General features: G+C 39.7%; 1 protein-coding gene across 2 annotated transcripts in view; it reads left to right on the top strand.

Moving 5' to 3' along the window:
* Positions 1-18,369, top strand: part of kirrel2 (kirre like nephrin family adhesion molecule 2) — an 84,740-nt gene that overhangs the window by 59,743 nt on the left and 6,628 nt on the right. For both annotated transcript variants that reach the window (XM_088326084.1, XM_088326083.1), the window contains exons 4-10: positions 1,988-2,145; positions 6,231-6,381; positions 6,482-6,587; positions 9,072-9,220; positions 9,312-9,439; positions 13,807-14,034; positions 17,123-17,321. In XM_088326084.1, coding sequence (XP_088182210.1) covers positions 1,988-2,145; positions 6,231-6,381; positions 6,482-6,587; positions 9,072-9,220; positions 9,312-9,439; positions 13,807-14,034; positions 17,123-17,321 — 1,119 coding nt within the window. The remainder of the gene's footprint in view (positions 1-1,987; positions 2,146-6,230; positions 6,382-6,481; positions 6,588-9,071; positions 9,221-9,311; positions 9,440-13,806; positions 14,035-17,122; positions 17,322-18,369) is intronic.

Genomic DNA, 18,369 nt, shown 5'->3' with positions numbered 1-18,369 from the left:
TGTGCAACTGAGGCCTCCGTAGACTTAAATGAGATGGAAGGCTTCTCAGGCTATATGTTTCTATAAAAGCAAAAGAGCTTAAGAAATTGGGGGGGGGGGGAGTTCCTGGGCTTGTGTATTTGTGTGCCAAAGCAATCCGGAGTCAACGTCTGGAGTGCAGTCAGGGGAATCGGCATGGAAATTAAAATCACCTAGCGCTCGGATTCCATTAGTGTCCGTGCGGAGGCAACGGAAGGACCTCTGACAATTCCGACACACACAGACGAATTGCTTCGGCGGAGGAGGTGGAAAAAGGCAAACCCAACACTCATGCCGCCCCTTATTGGTTCGAGGAATGGACGCCCTCATCAGGGGTGGCACGCTTGGCTTGCCGGCGCAAATAAATGACCAGATGAGCAAACCTGGCGTGCGAGCAATTGCAAAAATAGTCTCTGAAAAGGAAATAAACAACGTGAAGTGTGGTAGATTTTCCCCAGATGATGTCACCAATACGAATAAATGGTAAATGGACTGCATTTATACAACGCTTTACCAGTCACTGAGGTCCTCCAAAGCGCTTTACAATACACTTCACACTTTACCCATTCACACACTCACACATACATAGCAGAGTCAGCCATGCTAGGTGCCTACCTGCATTTCGGGGGCATTAGGGGGATTCAGTGTCTTTCCCAAGGACCCTACGACATTTAACTCTGAGGAGCCAGGAATAGAACCTGCAACCTCTTTTGTCAACAGACGATCGCTTTACCTCCTGAGCTACTGACGCAATATTGTGTTACAATATTGTGTTATAATATTGGGTAACTTTCAGTGTTGGGCATGTTACGTTAAAAAAGTAATTAGTTATAGTTACTCACTACCACTTCCAAAAAGTAACGGGGTTAGCAACTGAATTACTCTATCATGAAAGTTACTAGTTACATGTAACTATTTATGTTTCTTTAAAAAGTGGTTAGTTGTCAAAGAATTTGAAATTTTCTGAGCGGTATTCAGATCAGTTGAATAGAGGAGAAAAGACGACACGTAGTTGTGTTATAGACCTCACCAAATGATTCATCCTGCACTTGAATGCAACAAAAATAAACAGTTGCAAAATAACAATTAGCATGTACAAAAAAGCACCACAAAGCACGCAAACACACACAAAAACCTTGTAAACACGGGGTTGTAAGGCACAATTTTACATTTCTGGCCAATTTGGGGTTTTGCCATCGCCACATAATCTGGCAAATATGGTACTTTTTAGGCACCTAATGAGCGGTTAGGGATAATTCCTTTATAAATAACGCCTTTATATAACTCCGTTATCTTTTTCCCGTGACAGGGTATTCTCACCAGATATTTATCCTCCCGTTACTGAAGGTCAAAAGCTGTGCTTTACTTTGGAAAAAAATGAAGAAAGTACCAACCATAAAATACACAAAGGTTGTTGTGTATTTTATCCTTGAACTGTATACTTGCGAAAATAAATATTTGAAGTACAGTAGCATATGTCTACTTTACCAACAGTCTGGCTTGGGACTGTGATTTATGCTAAAGAGGGAAACTCGCATCATATTGTTTTACTACCGACTTTTGTTGTGGAGAAAATATTTTAAGTTGTAAGAGTTGGATTCAATTTTTTTTAACTCACTGTATATTGTTTATTTCTGATTGTTTTTTTTTTTAATTATGTTGATTACAGTTTTTTTTTGTTGCACTTCAAGTGTATGGTGAATCTGTTGCCGGTGAGGTGCAATAAAACAAGGTTCTATAGCATGAGTACTCGAATACTGCTCAAACTTTTTTTTTAATTCTTTGACATCCAACAACTTATTTTTAAAGTAATGAAAATATTTATTTTCCCTTGTAGCTAGTTGCTTTTACTATGACCTAATTGAGTTACTAACTAAAATAACTAGTTACGTTTTCACTGTGGCCATGTTTAATGTATTTACTCCCTGGTTCAAGCCAAGCCCAAACGTTGGTTTTATCTGTTTTCCAGTGCCCCCTTCAGACCCTTTGGTGGACGGAGGCCCAGTGGTTCGTCTTAAAGCCCACACGCCTCACAACCTCACCTGTAGGTCCTACGGGGCCAAGCCCGCCGCAGAGATCACCTGGTACCGAGACGGCGAAGTCATGGAAACAGCCATCTATTCCAAGGTGAGCCGAAAGCAATTATTCCGATCCCCACCTTTTATAATAAGGTTTCTCTCAACTTGCTCTCTGCAGTCACTCTTTCGTTTCCACTCACGCCATCTCGCTCCACCTCAATGACCCCCCCAACCCATTTTTTCACTAATGCAGTGACACTACAGCATAACTGGAGCATGCCAAAGCTCAGACAGGCATGAGGATCTCATGGAGTTGAGTTTCTGCAGAGAGCGAATCTGCAAAATAACAATACGAGAGCACAATGGGGGCGCGGCGGAGCGTGAGTCAGCCAAGGCTGGGAAAGTGTCACATTGTTCATGCTCCCTGACCACGCTAAACCACGCTAAACCACGCTGAACGCCACATTTAAGGAATTGAGGGAAGGCAAGAGGGGGGAACATTAAAGAAGCAAAAGAAAAAAATTCAACCCCTGAGACCGTGTTCCCCAACCACGGTGCCGCCAGATCCTGCCTGGTGTGCTGCGTACATTTCTCCAACTCTATCTAATTGTTGACAACAAAATCAAAGTTAATTGTATTATCAATTTCTTCCGAAGTTCTCGACATACAAGATATCAAAAATGTATTTCACACCCTCCCATGCACAGACATTGACAACAACAAAGTGCAGATGTAATAAACAGTCCTAGCCTAAGATAATACTAAATAAAAGTGCAACTTACTTTTTGGCTAATACTAAAGTAGTGCAACTGAAATATAGACACGGCGTTCTGTAAAGAGTTCCAAGCAGCAGCAGTAGTAGAAATGATATAAATAAAGATAAAAATGTAAAAGGTAAAAAGACAAATTAGATGATGTGCAGTCATTGAGTGTTCCTTTTTCATCTTAGCGGGTGTAGAGAGAGTTCAGCTGTCTCACTGTCTGGTGGATGAAGCTGTCAGTGAGTCTAGTAGTGCAGGAACATAGGCTTATGTATCTTTGTCCAGAGGGCAGGAGGCTGAATAGACAGTGTGCAGGGTGGGGTGCATCATTGGCAATAGAGATGGCTTTGGGGGCGAGGCTGTCAGGTTTTCAATGTAAATCTCTTGAATTTCTGTCTCAAGGTAATTAGCTTGTTTTTATATTACTAAATATAAAAACTATGTTTTTCATACACACACACTCATAAAGTATTGTTTCAACAACGAGTGTAATTATATCTCTTGTACGTTTATCAATCTTGTATTCTTTTATTTTGAAGTCGTGTTCTTGTCTGTACTGATTCCTCTGACGTTAATAAACACTCCCTCTCTCGGTTTTGGGGCCTCAGCCAGGAAAGACGTGAGTTCTTTGCTTCCACCATCATGTAGAATTAAACTATATACATGTATTTTATCTGTGCAAATATAGCCACTAAACCGTTTTAATAATGTCTATCCCTGACAGAGGCAGTTGGTGTAATTGTCTTTCAGGGAGAGGAGTGATACCCTGATTATCTTCTCGGCGTTTTTAACAATGTGTTTTAGACCGTTCCTGGTGTAGTCAGTGCAGCTACCAAATTCAGAAAAATCCCAAAAAGCGTAGCATCTTCTAGGGCTGCAACAGTGAATCGATAAAATCAATTAAAATGGATTATTAAAAGAATTGGCAATGAATTTCATCAGTGATTGATGTCCTATGATTTATGTGCCAATCGGATAATTAAATGCAAATAGGAGGAGTTTAGGGGGACATGCTTCTAGTAGCACCAGTATTCGGCAGGGGTCGCCATAAGATTTTTTATTATTAAAAAAGAAAGGTATCTTACAAATTTGCAGGTGTATGGCATAGATTTGTATGTATTGTTGTTTATTGTCAAGTTAATTGGCAAACACTTGTTTTTTAAATTGTATTATTTGGGGAATAATCTTACCTGTTTAAAAAGTTGTTTGTTTTATTAAAGAGGAGGAAATCCCCAAAAATGTTTTAAAACCAATGAATTAATTAAAAAAAAAAAATCCACAGATTCATCGACTGATAAAGAAAATCGTGAGTTGCAGCCCGAGCATCGAGTTTTTTCAGGGTGATGTTTCCATTCCCATGCCTCACAGTGGGTATAATGTTGTTTGGATGTTGTTCAGTATTCTCTCTCCTCCAAAAACCAGAATGTGTGTTTCTACCAAAAGGTTCTATTTTGGTTTCATCTGATCATACCACATTCCCCCAGTCCTCTTCTAGATCGTCTAAATACTCTCTAACAAACCGCAGGCGGGCCTGGACGTTTACTGGCTTCAGCATGGGGGCACGTCTGGCAATGCAGAAATGGAGTTCTTGGTGGTGCAGTGTGTCCTGATAGTAGCCTTTGTTGCTGTGGTACCATCTCTCTGTAGGTCATTAACTAGGTCCTCTCATGTGGTTCTGGGATTTTCGATCACCATTATTGTAATCATTTTGACGCCACTGGGTGAGACCTTGCATGCAGACACAGATCAATGGAGATCATTAGTGGTGTTGTATGTTTTCCAGTTTCTAAAAATTGCTTCCACAGTTGACTTCTTTACACCAAGCGTTTTTCCAATTTCAGATTATCCGTCGACAGCTCCTTGGTCTTAGCCATAGTGTAGTTTGGAGTGTGATGGACTGAGGTTGTGGACAGGTGTCTTTTATACCGAGTTAAAACAGGGGTTATTAATAGAGGTAACGAGTGGAGCCTCATTACACCTCGTTAGACCTTGTTAGAAGAAGTTAAACCTCTTTAACAGCCAGAAATCAGGCTTGTCTGTAGGTGACCAAATGCTCAATTATCACTCTAATTTGGAAATTAATTGTTTAATATCTGTTTTTCCCGCATTTTCTCTCATGGTCAGGGCTTTAAAGTAGGACAATTGGTGGTTGACCAAATACTTTTTTTCCCATTGTAATGGGCCATTTGGCTATTTACCCTTCTGTGTGTGCGTGTACCAAAGAAAATGAGCCGTATGCATTACCTTGAGAATCTACACCTCGCTTCACTTAGGCGTATTGATTTCTGTAAGCAGTAAATAGATTTAAAAGACGATGACAAACAAGGTGCTGACGGCGAACGCTTCCAGAAACGTCGGAACAGCAAAAAATCCGCTGTGCCACGTCGTAAAATATACTAATATATTTCACCCCCGCTGCCAAATAATTTTGAATTAAAATAGCTTTACAGGCGCGCAAGTAAAACTAAAAATAAGATGACATACAGTCTCACCTTTTTATACAAGCACCTCTAAACACAAAAAATTTAAATCTGGCATTGAATGAATTAACTACTTTATTTTAACAGCTAAGAAATGCAATTTTTCACCTGAACCTACTCACCATGATATCCAATATCATTGCTCAAATATGGTACCATAAAAACTTGTATGGAAAGGCATACTTAATGCATACCTATAATAACTGTGCAAGTTTCAAAGTTGACTCAAAAAGCCATGAAAGCAAAATATATACATTTTTGGGGGGCAGAGACATACCATAAATTGATTGTTGAGGCTTATTTTGTCCTAAATAATGAAGTAAAGTTATTTTGTAAAAATGTCTCAAAATACTGCAAACAAGGATTCTGACATATTTACGTTTGGCGCAGACAGTGCTGGGCAGAGAAAAGAAAGCAAGCGCTCTGTGTGCATAGCCCCACCCACCCCTAACGATCACTCAATCAAATTCCTGCAGGTGCTTGGCTAGCGTTTTGGGTACAGTTCTGTGGGTTTTCATCATAAAGTGTCTCAACAGTAAATATACATTGTTTACAGAGCTTCCATATGAAGGATCATTTCGCAAATGCAGCCAAAACAGGGTCTGTTGATGTGACACCCTGACTGTAAACTGTAGTTGAAATAGCACCCTATAAATGCCGGACTCTATTAAAATTGTGTGCTGCCTTGACTTTGCATGTGCACCCTTAAGGAATTACTATCACAAATTCAAATCGGATACATTTGTTCGATTTGAATTTTGTCTCTGAGCCAGATATATTCATGAAAAGGGACATATATGGCTCATGAGCCATAAATACCCAACTCCTGACCTAGGGACTCGCCGTCAATCATCCCAACAGGCTGGATTCGTTCTGCGGGCTGTATGTTTGACATGCCTGGTACTGAACCTACATTCTTCAGCCTGATTGCGTCTTGTGTTGTTGGATTTCAGACGCTTATGGAAGATGGGAAGAGGGAGGCAGCTGTCAGCATGCTTCCAATCATCCCAGAGGACAGCGACTCTGGCCGCACCTACACCTGCAGAGTTCTCAACCCCGCCGCCCCAGCTGGAAGACAGACATCCATCACAATCAACGTCCAACGTGAGTCAAAGACGCCTTCAGCCGCCTTTTCATCCAGGCAAAAGAAGAAGTTGCCGCATCAAAAAACGTGCCATCTAATTTTTAAAATCCTGTCTTGCAGACCCTCCATCTGTGGTTCTGTCTGTTCAGCCTCAGACAGTCACTGAAGGTGCAAAAGTTCTTTTTATATGCACCGCTTCGGCCAATCCGGAAATCATCGGCTACAGGTAGACTCAGTCTCTACTTAAATCAATTGAGTCAAGGTTACTTAAAGTGTCTGCAAATCTGATGTAATGCTTTTTCATGCAATTCAAAACTACTTACAGTAATTATTCTTTTATCATGAGGGTTAAGTTCGAAAATCAACCTGTGATAGGCAAAATCCAAGAAATAGAAACCTTTTTGTTTTTCAATTCTTACATGGTTAAGTGCTTACGCCTCAAGGCTACAATCTCACAATCGCTTTGTTTGCTGCACTTTTGGTTCAATTTACACACTACATAGACAATTGTGTTGACATTTAGAGAGCCCACAGAGTTGGACACTGTGCAGGAGAGTAATCAGTCTTAAATACATAAAACTTAATCTGATTTAAATACACAAATATTGTTATTGGACTGGTGCCATCTTTGCCACAAACCAAACTCAGGCCAGGAACCATCATCAGTGGAAAGAGCTGTGCAGAGTTGCATCTATAGTGGTGCCCGACAACCCAGGCAGTTAAGGGATCTATGAAAAATTAAATATTCTATTATACCCTGTAACCAAAAAACATATTCACAGGCTCACACATTTGTTAAACAAATGAAGTACTAAACATTTCCTTGTATTCATTCTTTTTACAAATAACTAGCATCAAATAATAATGAGTGGGGAGACTGTTTGGATTAGTCATGTCCAATCTGGGGTCCAGTTACTGTCCGTAAACAAATATTTACTGAACACGTGGCTTCTGTCATAGAATTAATAATTTGTGGCCTGCCAGTATTTTTAACTGCTGTATGAATTAAAAAATAGCCCTTGGCTTTTTGTGAGCTGTGAGTTTTAGCCCACCCCGTTTTTGTTATAGTGACTCTAAATTAAAAAAGGAAAGTTGACCTTAAGGGCCGCTGCTTCCAGGACAAGTGGAGATTGGAGTAATTTTCCGAAAACTGTGCCTGTTTTCAAAGAATATAATATCAAGAGGTACTGTTAGACGAAACATGCTGACTACAATAAAGCTAACCGGAAACGAACGCCGTAAATAGGTGAAGCAAATGGAAACTGTTTAAACGGCACAACAGTACTTTTTCACGAGACCCTGCGAGTCAAATTTAAACGCTACAAAGACTAGCTACAAAGACAAGCTACAAGGTCGCGACGCTGATCGCTAAGTACTGCAAACCTTTCATGGAGGATTAAATTATCAAGAATGTTTAAGGAATGTCAGGCCGATTAGTCGGCCCTCACACGTTTTCAGTTTACCAATTCTGGCCCGCTTTCTGAAAGGTTTGGACCCCCTTGGTTTAGACCAGTGTTTTTCAACCTTTTTTGAGCCAGGGCATTTTTTTTTACATTTGAAAAATTTTGCGGCACACCACTAACCATTAATGTTATAAAATGACACTGAACAATATATTTAATTACAATTATAATTTCTAACGCCCCCAGTTTTTGCAGCACAATGGCAATTGACAAAATAGTATTTGCAGAAAATTATTCATAAATGTTTTATAAAATTTTAAAAAGTGACATTGGATAGTTTCTCGGCACACCTGACGGTCTCTCACTGCACACTAGTGTGTCACGGCACAGTGGTTGAAAATCACTGGTTTAGACAATCAGAATACAGAACACAATGCAAATCTGTGAAGTAGCAAAAACCATGAAAAGTATACCACGTTATAGCAAGGGATTTCTGTATCAGTATTACAATTACATACTCCAGTTATTGCATATGAGGCGGACATATAGGCTTATAAAAGGAAAACTATAATTCATGTATAACATTTAGTTAAAGAGATGTATTTAAAAAATGGCTCATGTCATTTAATTTATTTGAGTTAAGGTAATTTTTATGCAAGAGGGTGGCATTTGTACTCCAAGTTGGACATTCGTGAGAGAAACAGTAATTCATATTTATTAGAAATTAGTAAGATAAGAAGAACAGTTTACTTTATAACCTCAGACTCCATTCACTGTTTTGTTTTGAGTCAGGTTTCTGCCACTGAGTGCCGTTTGTATTTCAAGTTAGACATTAATGTCCTACTTCAAATTCCGAGTAGTTGCCATATGGGCGTGCGATAGTTGGAAATAAAGAAAGATGTGCTTTACGGTAGTTATGTATTTATACAGCATGATAGGAAACAGCAACATTTATGTTTTAATTTTGAATGACTCCTGTTTCTTATTTTATGCTTTTTTAAGTAATTGAAGCCCTTCCTTAAAATTAATCTTTTAATGACTTTTTACACTTTCAAATGACCCGCAAAAACCTTATTCTGAGAATGTCTTTGCCACTTATCCTATCCCCCCAAAAGCACATCAGCCTGCGAAGGGGAAAATAGTTCAAGCTTTTGAATAATTTGCTTCAATGAGTGGCTCGATTGGCAGCATTTGATTAGAATTGGCACACGCTATGAATGAGCTAATAGCCACTTTGATATGCATGGCTAACTACCTTCCTCGCAATAATAATCCTCCTGCATAATGTGATGATTCCTCTGTCCCAGGTGGTCTAAAGGAGGAGTCCCCCTCTCCGAGGCCAACGGCGATAGTCTGGAGGTGACCGTGGACTATTCCTACTTCACGGATCCCGTCTCCTGCGCCGTGTCGAACTCTGTGGGCACCACTAATGTCAGCACCTTAGTTGACGTACAGTGTAAGTTACACCTAAAATGCTGTAAACAAAGCTGTGAGATGGTAGCCTTGAGGCGTAAACATATTGATCCTTAGCGTCTGCTTCCCCTTAGTCGGCCCCAGATTGCTGTCGGGGCCAAAGCCAATGACGGTGGATATCGGGATGGACGCGGCATTCACTTGCACGTGGACCGGAAACCCCCCCTTGACCCTGGCTTGGACTAAACAAGGCTCAAGCGAGGTGAGGCAAGCTATAAACACCAATCCGAGTCCCCTCTCTGGAGTGAAACATTCACACATGGCCTTCAGGCATGACACACTTCTCTTGCCATTTAAAGAGGCCATGCTCCCTGAAGGAATAGCGCCTCTGGCAGTGAACTGTCTGTCCACTGACAGATATACGCAAGTGAATGTTTATCCAAACTAGCTGTCCCTAGGCTAACTCAATGAGTCCAAGAAACACTCAGTTAACCGGTGTGGTTAAAACATCTACAGCTTATTAGGCATCATCCAGCATTTTAAAGAACGTTTGTTGGTTCTGGATACCAAAGAGACAGGTTTTTTTTTTTTCAAAAGTGTGTCAGGACCCCACTCAGGGTTGTGTGGAAGCACAATGCAGAAGCACAGATTAGTACAGTGGTTTTCATTTCAGGTAGGGTTTGGCACACTTTGAGTCAGGAATCGAGGCAACAGTATCTAGAACACACGAGGCGGCAAATTTGGTCCGAGAGGCACGCAAGGAGTTGGTGATCCAGCAGGCAGGAAAGGTGACAGTTCATGAATTCAGCAGGCACTACTCGTAATCTATAAGGCTAGGCAAGCGGTCGTTTTACTGTATCGGAAAAGTCTGTGACACCAAGGCTTGGGATATAACAAAAGAGCCAATGAACTAGCACCGATTAAAAAAACAAAGCAACTGTGTTTAAATAGTGAAGAGGGGGAGGTATGATTGGAGGGTAATCAGAACAAGTGACACCAGGGTTGGGGTGGAAATTAGAGCACGGATGTGAGTAAACAAATGAAGTTAGGGCAAGCGAGAGAGAGAAATAAGGGAAACCAAACCTAAGAGGATTATGACAAATGGAGGCTGAAAACAGATGAGCAGTTCCTTATCATCTTACAATCTTACTCAAGCTGCTCACCCCTAATTAGGAAATCAGTTGTATTATGTTAAAATGGACAAAAACTGGACTATAGTTGATGTGATTCTTTTGTGCTTGTTTAGAAATCTCCTAATAAGAATTAAGATCCCCTTTATTATCATTGTCTTGCTACAATGAGATCACGGTTGCACTCCAGTTGGCAAAGTATGCAATGTAATGACTTACAAATAGAGAAATATAAAGGGTTCATCTCTATTATAAAGTATTCACAACTGAAACAAAAACTATACCCCACCGGGATATTCCACTTCAATCGGGATATTAAAAACTGTAAGAAGTCAACATGACAACTGAAGGATATTTCCTTTGCACGAAATTATGGAAATGAAGTCAAGTGTAAAAAAATTAAACAGTACACTGTAAAAACCTTTAACATTACAAACGTAAAAAGGGTAAGTCCTTATTCTGCAACAAAATACTTCTTCTGTTTAAGAATCAAGTCAAGAGCATCTAAAATAAAGGCTGGACATGACCGGAATATTGAACTTAATCGGGATATTTCACTTAAAAAAAACGGCCATTGCACTCAGAACTGGGACATTGTTTCACGACTGTTTTAGTGTGCTGATAGCTTCGGGGAACAGAAATGTATTTTTTCTGACTTTCATTGTGTATTTCACTCAAAAAAAATCAGATGATATTATAGAATAAAACACAAATGAAGTTAATTAGTTAAATAAATGACTTCAATTTCAATATTAAAACACTACCAACACAAGTTAAAAAATCATTTGAAATGCAGATCTGAGAAGAAACACTTTCCCTCTGAGAAGAACATGCAGACGTTTTTCTATACCACCCACTACCACTGTCCCGAGAGTAATGGATTAATTGTGTTACTTTGTGAGTGTGTTGAAATACAAAAGTGGAGAGCGAAAAAGGAGGGGGGCCGGTGTGGAAATGTGAGGATGGTCTGAGTGGAGGTAAATGGATTAAGCCACAGCTTGATAGAATGACGTGGTCAATGAGCGAAGAAACGAGTGAGCGCAGATGCCTTGCCACGGTTTGATGTGTCCTTGCAAATTAATGACAAAAATCTTACTGGGTTGTTACTCCCCTTGTGTTTGAGCCTCACAACGTGGGAAAAAGAGACAGGCAAAACCAACGGAATCATTACCTGATAAATCAGAGGGGTCTCATTCTGGTCCCTGAGGAGCACCATGCTGCATGTTTCAGATGTTTCCTTTACTCTAACACTCCTGAACAGCATGTGCAAAATCTCAGTAATAATCCTGATCATGTTCCCACGGAGTTTTCTGGCAGTCTTAACATTTAAATAGATGACTTCAGAGAGGAAAACATGTCAAACCTGCTCAGGGTTTATACTTCACCAAATGCCATTATCAGGTGTACACAGCAAAATTTCCAGTTTTAAATCACCATGTTTTCTGGACCATAAGGCACTCCTAAAAACCCCAATATTGCTCGGAATTTGTGAGAGCGCCTTATATATCACAGAATATTGAAGATACATTGGAAAGTTGCACAGTTAGTATAGGTATGATTTAGGTATGCGTTCCCATACACAGCTTTATTTGAGCAATGTTTGAATTAATCGATTAACTTTGCTGACTTAAATTTGCAATATATTGTATAACACATTACCATTATACCACCAGTGGCACAAATAACATACTACAAGGCATTAGAGCTTATGTCATTATTACACTATTTTGACAGTGCCACTTGCAATAATATGTACGCTATGCAAGTAAAACTAAACAAACTTATTACACTTCATAGTATCTTTTTGTTTCTTTGTAATTTTACCCATATTCTAAACTATTGAGATTCCTAGAGGCACTAAATTTGCGCAAAATAAGTAATGAGCTTGGACACACAAACATTGCTTAGTGTAAATTAGGGCTGCACGATTTTGGGGACAATGATAGACAATAATAGCAATTTTGATGCGATTTTCGATTTTAGAAAGAAAGTTTTCTGTTCTAGCTTTGTTTTTTGTGAGTACTTGCATGCATGAAATCCAATTTTCCATGAGTGGGGTCGATAATTAGTTCGAAAAAATAAAAATACGAACGGTATCATGTTATACACATTTTATGAGGAATACCTGGAATACGACGATATTAAACCTTTTTTTTTTTAAGGATTTTGATTTTTGCATCCAAGGGTTGATTACCTTATAGTCCACTGCGACTGATGTACATCGAGTATACGACAAGACTATTTTTTTCAAGGTGCGCCATGTAATCTGGTGCGCCTTAATGGTGCAGAAAATACAGTAATATTCAAATGTGTTTTTTATGACACTCAAATTCATAGTTAAAAGCTGACATGCTTTAACCCGCCTGCGAGCCGTCAGACTGTTAAGAAGCAAAGACGTATCTGTATGATGTCACCAGTCAGTGCTGCTTTTGGAGTCTCAAAATGGCCACTAATTCAAAAAGTCTTGGACATACTGTTAGAAAAAGTGTGTAAAAAAAATAATTCATTTTTAAGATTGTGAACAAATTTGACAAGATATCAAAAACTCACCTTTCAAAAGAGACAAACGGTCCACATTCTCCGGTTCAACAACAGCATTCAATTTACTGCAATCGCACTACGTAATTCGCAATGTCGATTAGATTTCGGATATTTGTGCAGTCCTAGTGTAAATTCATCACTTGTTATTTTGGTGCACAAAAGTACAATATATACCTGAAAGTTTTAGATTTTTCACTTACTTTAATAATCAATGCAAGGTCTGTGGGAGCAGAATAATAATTCCAATCATTTTAAATCCTGATTGCTGTAGGAGGTTAACATCTCAAACTCCCAGTCCTCATGCAATCGTTTGACAACTGCAATTTAACTGTCAAGGGGAAACTGTACTTCTTTTCAATTTAGTCGGCACAAGTTATTTTTTGCCAACCTGCTCAAACATCTTACCTCGTCTCGCAGCAACTCGAGACAAAGGAGCAAGGTCGACTTTCATGTTCCCGCACTTGATAATTAATCAGGAACGCATTACAGTATATAAGGGCAGACAAGAATAGTTTTTCTGAGACACCAAAGTCTCTGCTTAGAAATATTCTATCGTCGCTATAAGCTAAGCAGAGTGCTACCTTCCAGGAAAACATATTAAACTTTATACGACACAACCTGTAAATATACCATACAATTTCACATAGTTGAAAACAGCAAACATAAAATGTTGTGTCCTGTTAAACCAGAGGTTCTTGAATAGTGAAGCGGGCACCCCTGGAGGGGCACGCGTTTGACTTGTTATTATTGGGGAACGTTTTTTTTTTAAACTTTCCTAAAAATCAAGTGCAATTGCACCTCCACTAAAGCAGGAGGCAGTAGCGCTCTTATTGGCAGTGTTTTGTTTACATTGAACCTTTACGCATATAGCACCGAGTATAAGCATTGAGAATGAAAAATTTGTCTCAACTGTAAAACAAAACACAACCTCTCATTGACCTACTTTGTCTCTCACCAGGTGCTAAGTAACAGCAACACCTTACAGCTCAAGTCCGTGACCCAGGCCGAAGCAGGAACGTACACCTGCAAGGCCATCGTTCCTCGAATCGGCGTAGCCGAGCGAGACGTCACTCTTAACGTCAACGGTCCTCCCATCATCACGGCGGAGGTCACGCAACATGCTGTCAAACACTCCAAGGGCAAGCTGGAATGCAGAGTGGCAAGCACCCCGCCCCCTTATAAGATTGTAAGTCCAAGTGCGTCTTAATTATTTCCTGTCACGTCCCCCATCAGAAAAAAAAATACTCTCGCACACAGTCACAATTAATCTTTTTTTTTTCTTTGAGTGATCACATAATATTGGTGCGGACAAATCAAATATTGATAGATATTGATAGTAACACTCCCTTGCCAAATCTAAACTTTTCGGCACAATTTGGCAGAAAAAGACTCAAGCTTCTTATCAGCGTGATTGGGTTTCAATGTTATAATGTCTGATGCTGGTGGGCTGAGGGGGGAACTGAAAGTGATTAGATGACATTGAATTTTCTTGAACCGTTTTAAATAAGCGTTACAATACCCGTTACCGAGAGTAGTTGTTGTGTTCCGGGAACACGTTACTCCAACACTGGGTACGAATAATATCAGAATGTCAGTGAGGAGAATTACATGCCCTCTTACTCAGTGCTTGAGACGGCACCACCGTAACTGTCTTCAGTGGTATCTTGTAGGTGGATGCAAACATCAGATTTTTGATTACTTTTTGTACTTAGTTTTGTGTTGCTGGTAGAATGATAGTTTCAGGTTACTTCATGAGCGATGTAGAAACCACGGAAGTACAGTAGTTTTTGTGATCCATGGGCTATCTTTAAGAAGTGGTGTAGTTACACTCTATGTTGTAATGATAGTTCCATCCATCCATTATCTGCACCGCTTATCCTCAGTAAGGTCGCGGGGGTGCTGGAGCCCATCCCAGCCATCTTCGGGCAGTGGGCAGTGTACACCTTGAACTGGTTGCCAGGGCAAACGGAGACAGACAACTCACTTGCTCATTCTAGGGACAATTTGGACCGGCCAATTAACCTGACATGCAGGTTTTTGGAATGCAGGAGGAAACCAGAGTGTGCGGAGGGAACCCGCGCATGCACGGCGAGAACATGCAAACTGCACACAGGAAGGTTCGATCTCATGACCTCAGAACTGTGCCGCTCACGCGCTAATCACTGCGCTGCCGTGCTATAATGACAGTTGAATTGAAAAATGTTATCAATAACGCGTTACACTACTCATTACCGCTTCCTGGAACGCTTGACTTTCCAACGCGTTACTCCCAACACTGGAAAGGAATAATAACAGAATATCAGTAGGGAGAATGACGTGTCCTTGTACACTGTATCTGTATTCAGTTCCATTTTGCAGGTAAATATAAACATACAAGCCTTTGTTACTTGATGTATTTTGTAGTGTGTTGCTGGCGGAATGAGGGTTGTAGGTTAATCTATGAGCGATGGAGAAACCGCAAAAGTATAGTAGTTGCGTGATCCCTGGTCTGTTTTCAAAAAGTAGCAGAGTAACGCATCATGTTGTAACAACAGTTGAATTCCAAAATTGTATCAATAACACACTGCAGTACTCATTACGGAGGAAATTCATTGCGTTTCCAGAAACGTGTTCCTTTATAACTAAGTGATACAGTTTTACGCCCTCGACCTCACCTTTACACCAGGCTATATCCGACCGACTACTAAGGGCCTTCACACATATTCAGGGACGTAGTTGCAATGGAATTAAACGAAGCGATAGGAGTCAGGGGAGCTACAGTGGACTGGCTTCCTATGGGTTTTCAGTCGAACCACATTCAATTAGCAGCCCGAGAGGCATCACTCAGCTGACCTTGTTGAACCACAAGACATACGGCCGGACCGAGAAAGGATAATTAGGTTGCGGGAGTGGGGAAGACAGGTGCTATGTTTGCCCCCTGCGCTACAGTAAGCCGAGAGGAAGAACTCCTTACAGTGAGGAGACCTCACCCTTCCTCATGCTTTACCTCCAGGGCACGCGTAGGAGGGCGCTTGAGCATCGGTCCGCAAGACGGGTCAGCCATGTAACGCTTTTGATATCAGCGCAAAAAAAATTACAGGGTTCATACACCTTTTTCATGACCACATTCAAGCACTTTCTAGGCTGATTTTTCTTTTTTCCCAGTATCTTGTAAGGAATAAATCCAGCACAGATCAAAATAAAGTTTTTTTTTGTTGATTTCGGTGATTGAAATGAATTCGCTATCTTGTTGCTAACACACATTGTGTGCTATTTTGTGCTTTTCCTATCTATGATCTACGATCTTTTTGTGTCAATGGGCTGCTATAAACTCACATAAATGCCTTTCTGCTTCAACAATACACGTCACACTTTTTTAAAAACACAAAAAGGCCCTATAGGTGTTGGTTCTTTATGGAAGTCAAAAAATAGGAAGTAAGTACTGTATGTATAAAAATCATAAAAATGTGCTAAATTTGTACTCATTTTAATTATATTGCTTGCTCTTAAGCAGATTGCAGGTTATATTTCAATCTTAGAGACTGTTGCTCCTTTGCTTTTTGTTTACCTTATTTTAATTTATATTTTAGCATGTTTTTCAGAGATATGTGTCTAAATAAATTGCATTGTAATTTTTAATTTGCATTTTATCATTTATTTATAGCACAAAAGACTTAATGTTTTTAATTTATAGATTGTTTGGCATTCAGGGATTTTATGTTGTTGTACAACTTTAAATCAGCGAGTAAAAAATTTTTACAAATTGTCTGTGAATATTTCAATTTATATTTCAAAACGTGTGAAATTACTTACTACTCAATAATTTGGTGCATAATGTTTCATTATTATTGAGAATATATAGTTGAAAAAAAAAACAAAAAACTGAGGAGCTGTTTGGAAGCCGAGTTGAGCCAAGAGCCGGTTTTCTAAATAGAGCTCTCCTCTTGGGTCCGACAAGTAAGGGACTAAGAGCAGGCATGTCTGTGTCATTTTGACACACTTTTTCAAAATGTTTCATAATTTATTTCGTAGTCTATAGAGTCGGACTGCCAAGATACACAGCATTGGCAACCATTTCAAACATTTTTAAGTACTTCATCCAAAATTCATACATTTTCCTGACCTTGAAAGCACAACATTAAAATTCAAGCATTTTCAAGAATTTCAAGCACCCATACGAATCCTTACATGAGCTGGAAGACAATGTTACCGGGATAAACTGATCTAAAGGGCGTGAGGAATTTTTGCTAATGCTCAGGTTAATAAATAAAACGGCATCTTTATCCTTCCTGCAGGTGTGGTCCTTTGGAGACATCACTCTCTCATCCGGTTCTTCTGGTAGGCACTCGGTGCAGATGGTAACCAGCGACCAAGGGGTCGTGTCCTCTCTGGTGCTATCCGAGACTTTGGCACCTGATTTCGATCTGCGCTACAACTGTACAGCTTGGAACAACTTTGGCACCGGTACTGCCTTGGTGACACTCAAGGAGCAAGGTAGCGGCACAATGAAATACATTGTAAACATGGTAACAATAAAAGTCCCAGGATTTTTTTTTACCCCTCCAGAATGACCAGCGTACAGCCAAAATGCTGTGTTAATTAAAACTAACCACTCACCATTGTTCTATAAACGAGCAAGTTGGGGTTGTTCAAATGGAATGTGGTGGGTAGTAGTATAACAATACTACAAAAAAATACCACAAAATACACAGAGAGTTATGCTACAAAAAACAGGCTGGTTGTGCCCCCACCAAACATTATTTTCTTCCCATTATCATGCGAAGGGTTATTACTGAGTTATCCACACCACAGTTTGTCTCATTTACAGATCAATGGTGAAGTTAATCCAGTAAATAGGCTTTCCTTTGGGCATTCTATGTAGGAAAGCCAAATGGCTTGGCTGAGGTAATTTGTTCATAATAGAATGAGGCATCTAGTGACATGCAGTGGGATTCGTGTCTCTGTGAGGCATAGTCAGACTTGCAAAAAAAATAACCCAGATCGTTTTAAACATGAGTCATTTTTGGGAAAGCATTTTTATTTAAAATGATTTTATTTTTGATGAGTCCTTTGGTACCAAATTACTTTTTGAGTGTATGTACAGTATATCTTATTTGGGTGGTTGCCTTGCAACAAATTGCATTTAATTATTTAAAACAAAAACAAATTACCCTTTAAAGGGGATTAATTTAACTAATTTACTCATTTTTTGGAATATTTTTGATTTAGTTGTGTGCTCAAAAAGTCAGACTAAATAGAAACTTTGTCCACGCCTAAGCAAAAATTAACTCAGCTTGATAGTACTTCTGGATTGGGATTCCCTTCTGGGCTCCACAGTCACTAGCTAGTTATTAAGTACAGTAACTCTCCAAGCAAAGGCAATCAAGAATGGAAAACTCTCCTCCTGAAGCCTATTGCAGACAAGATAATGAAAAACTCCCAATCCTTCGGCAAAAAGGCCGGATTAAGTCAAATTGGATCCCGTGCTTCTCCTTATCTTAATTATACCCTTTTAATCGATATGATTTAATCAGCCGATGGT

Source organism: Urocampus carinirostris, chromosome 2, assembly GCF_059441175.1.
Source record: "Urocampus carinirostris isolate Australia breed hairy pipefish chromosome 2, RoL_Ucar_1.0, whole genome shotgun sequence".
Taxonomy (NCBI): domain Eukaryota; kingdom Metazoa; phylum Chordata; class Actinopteri; order Syngnathiformes; family Syngnathidae; genus Urocampus; species Urocampus carinirostris.
The sequence above is the reverse complement of the archived record's forward strand: the minus strand, read 5'-3'. Positions and strand labels throughout refer to the sequence as shown.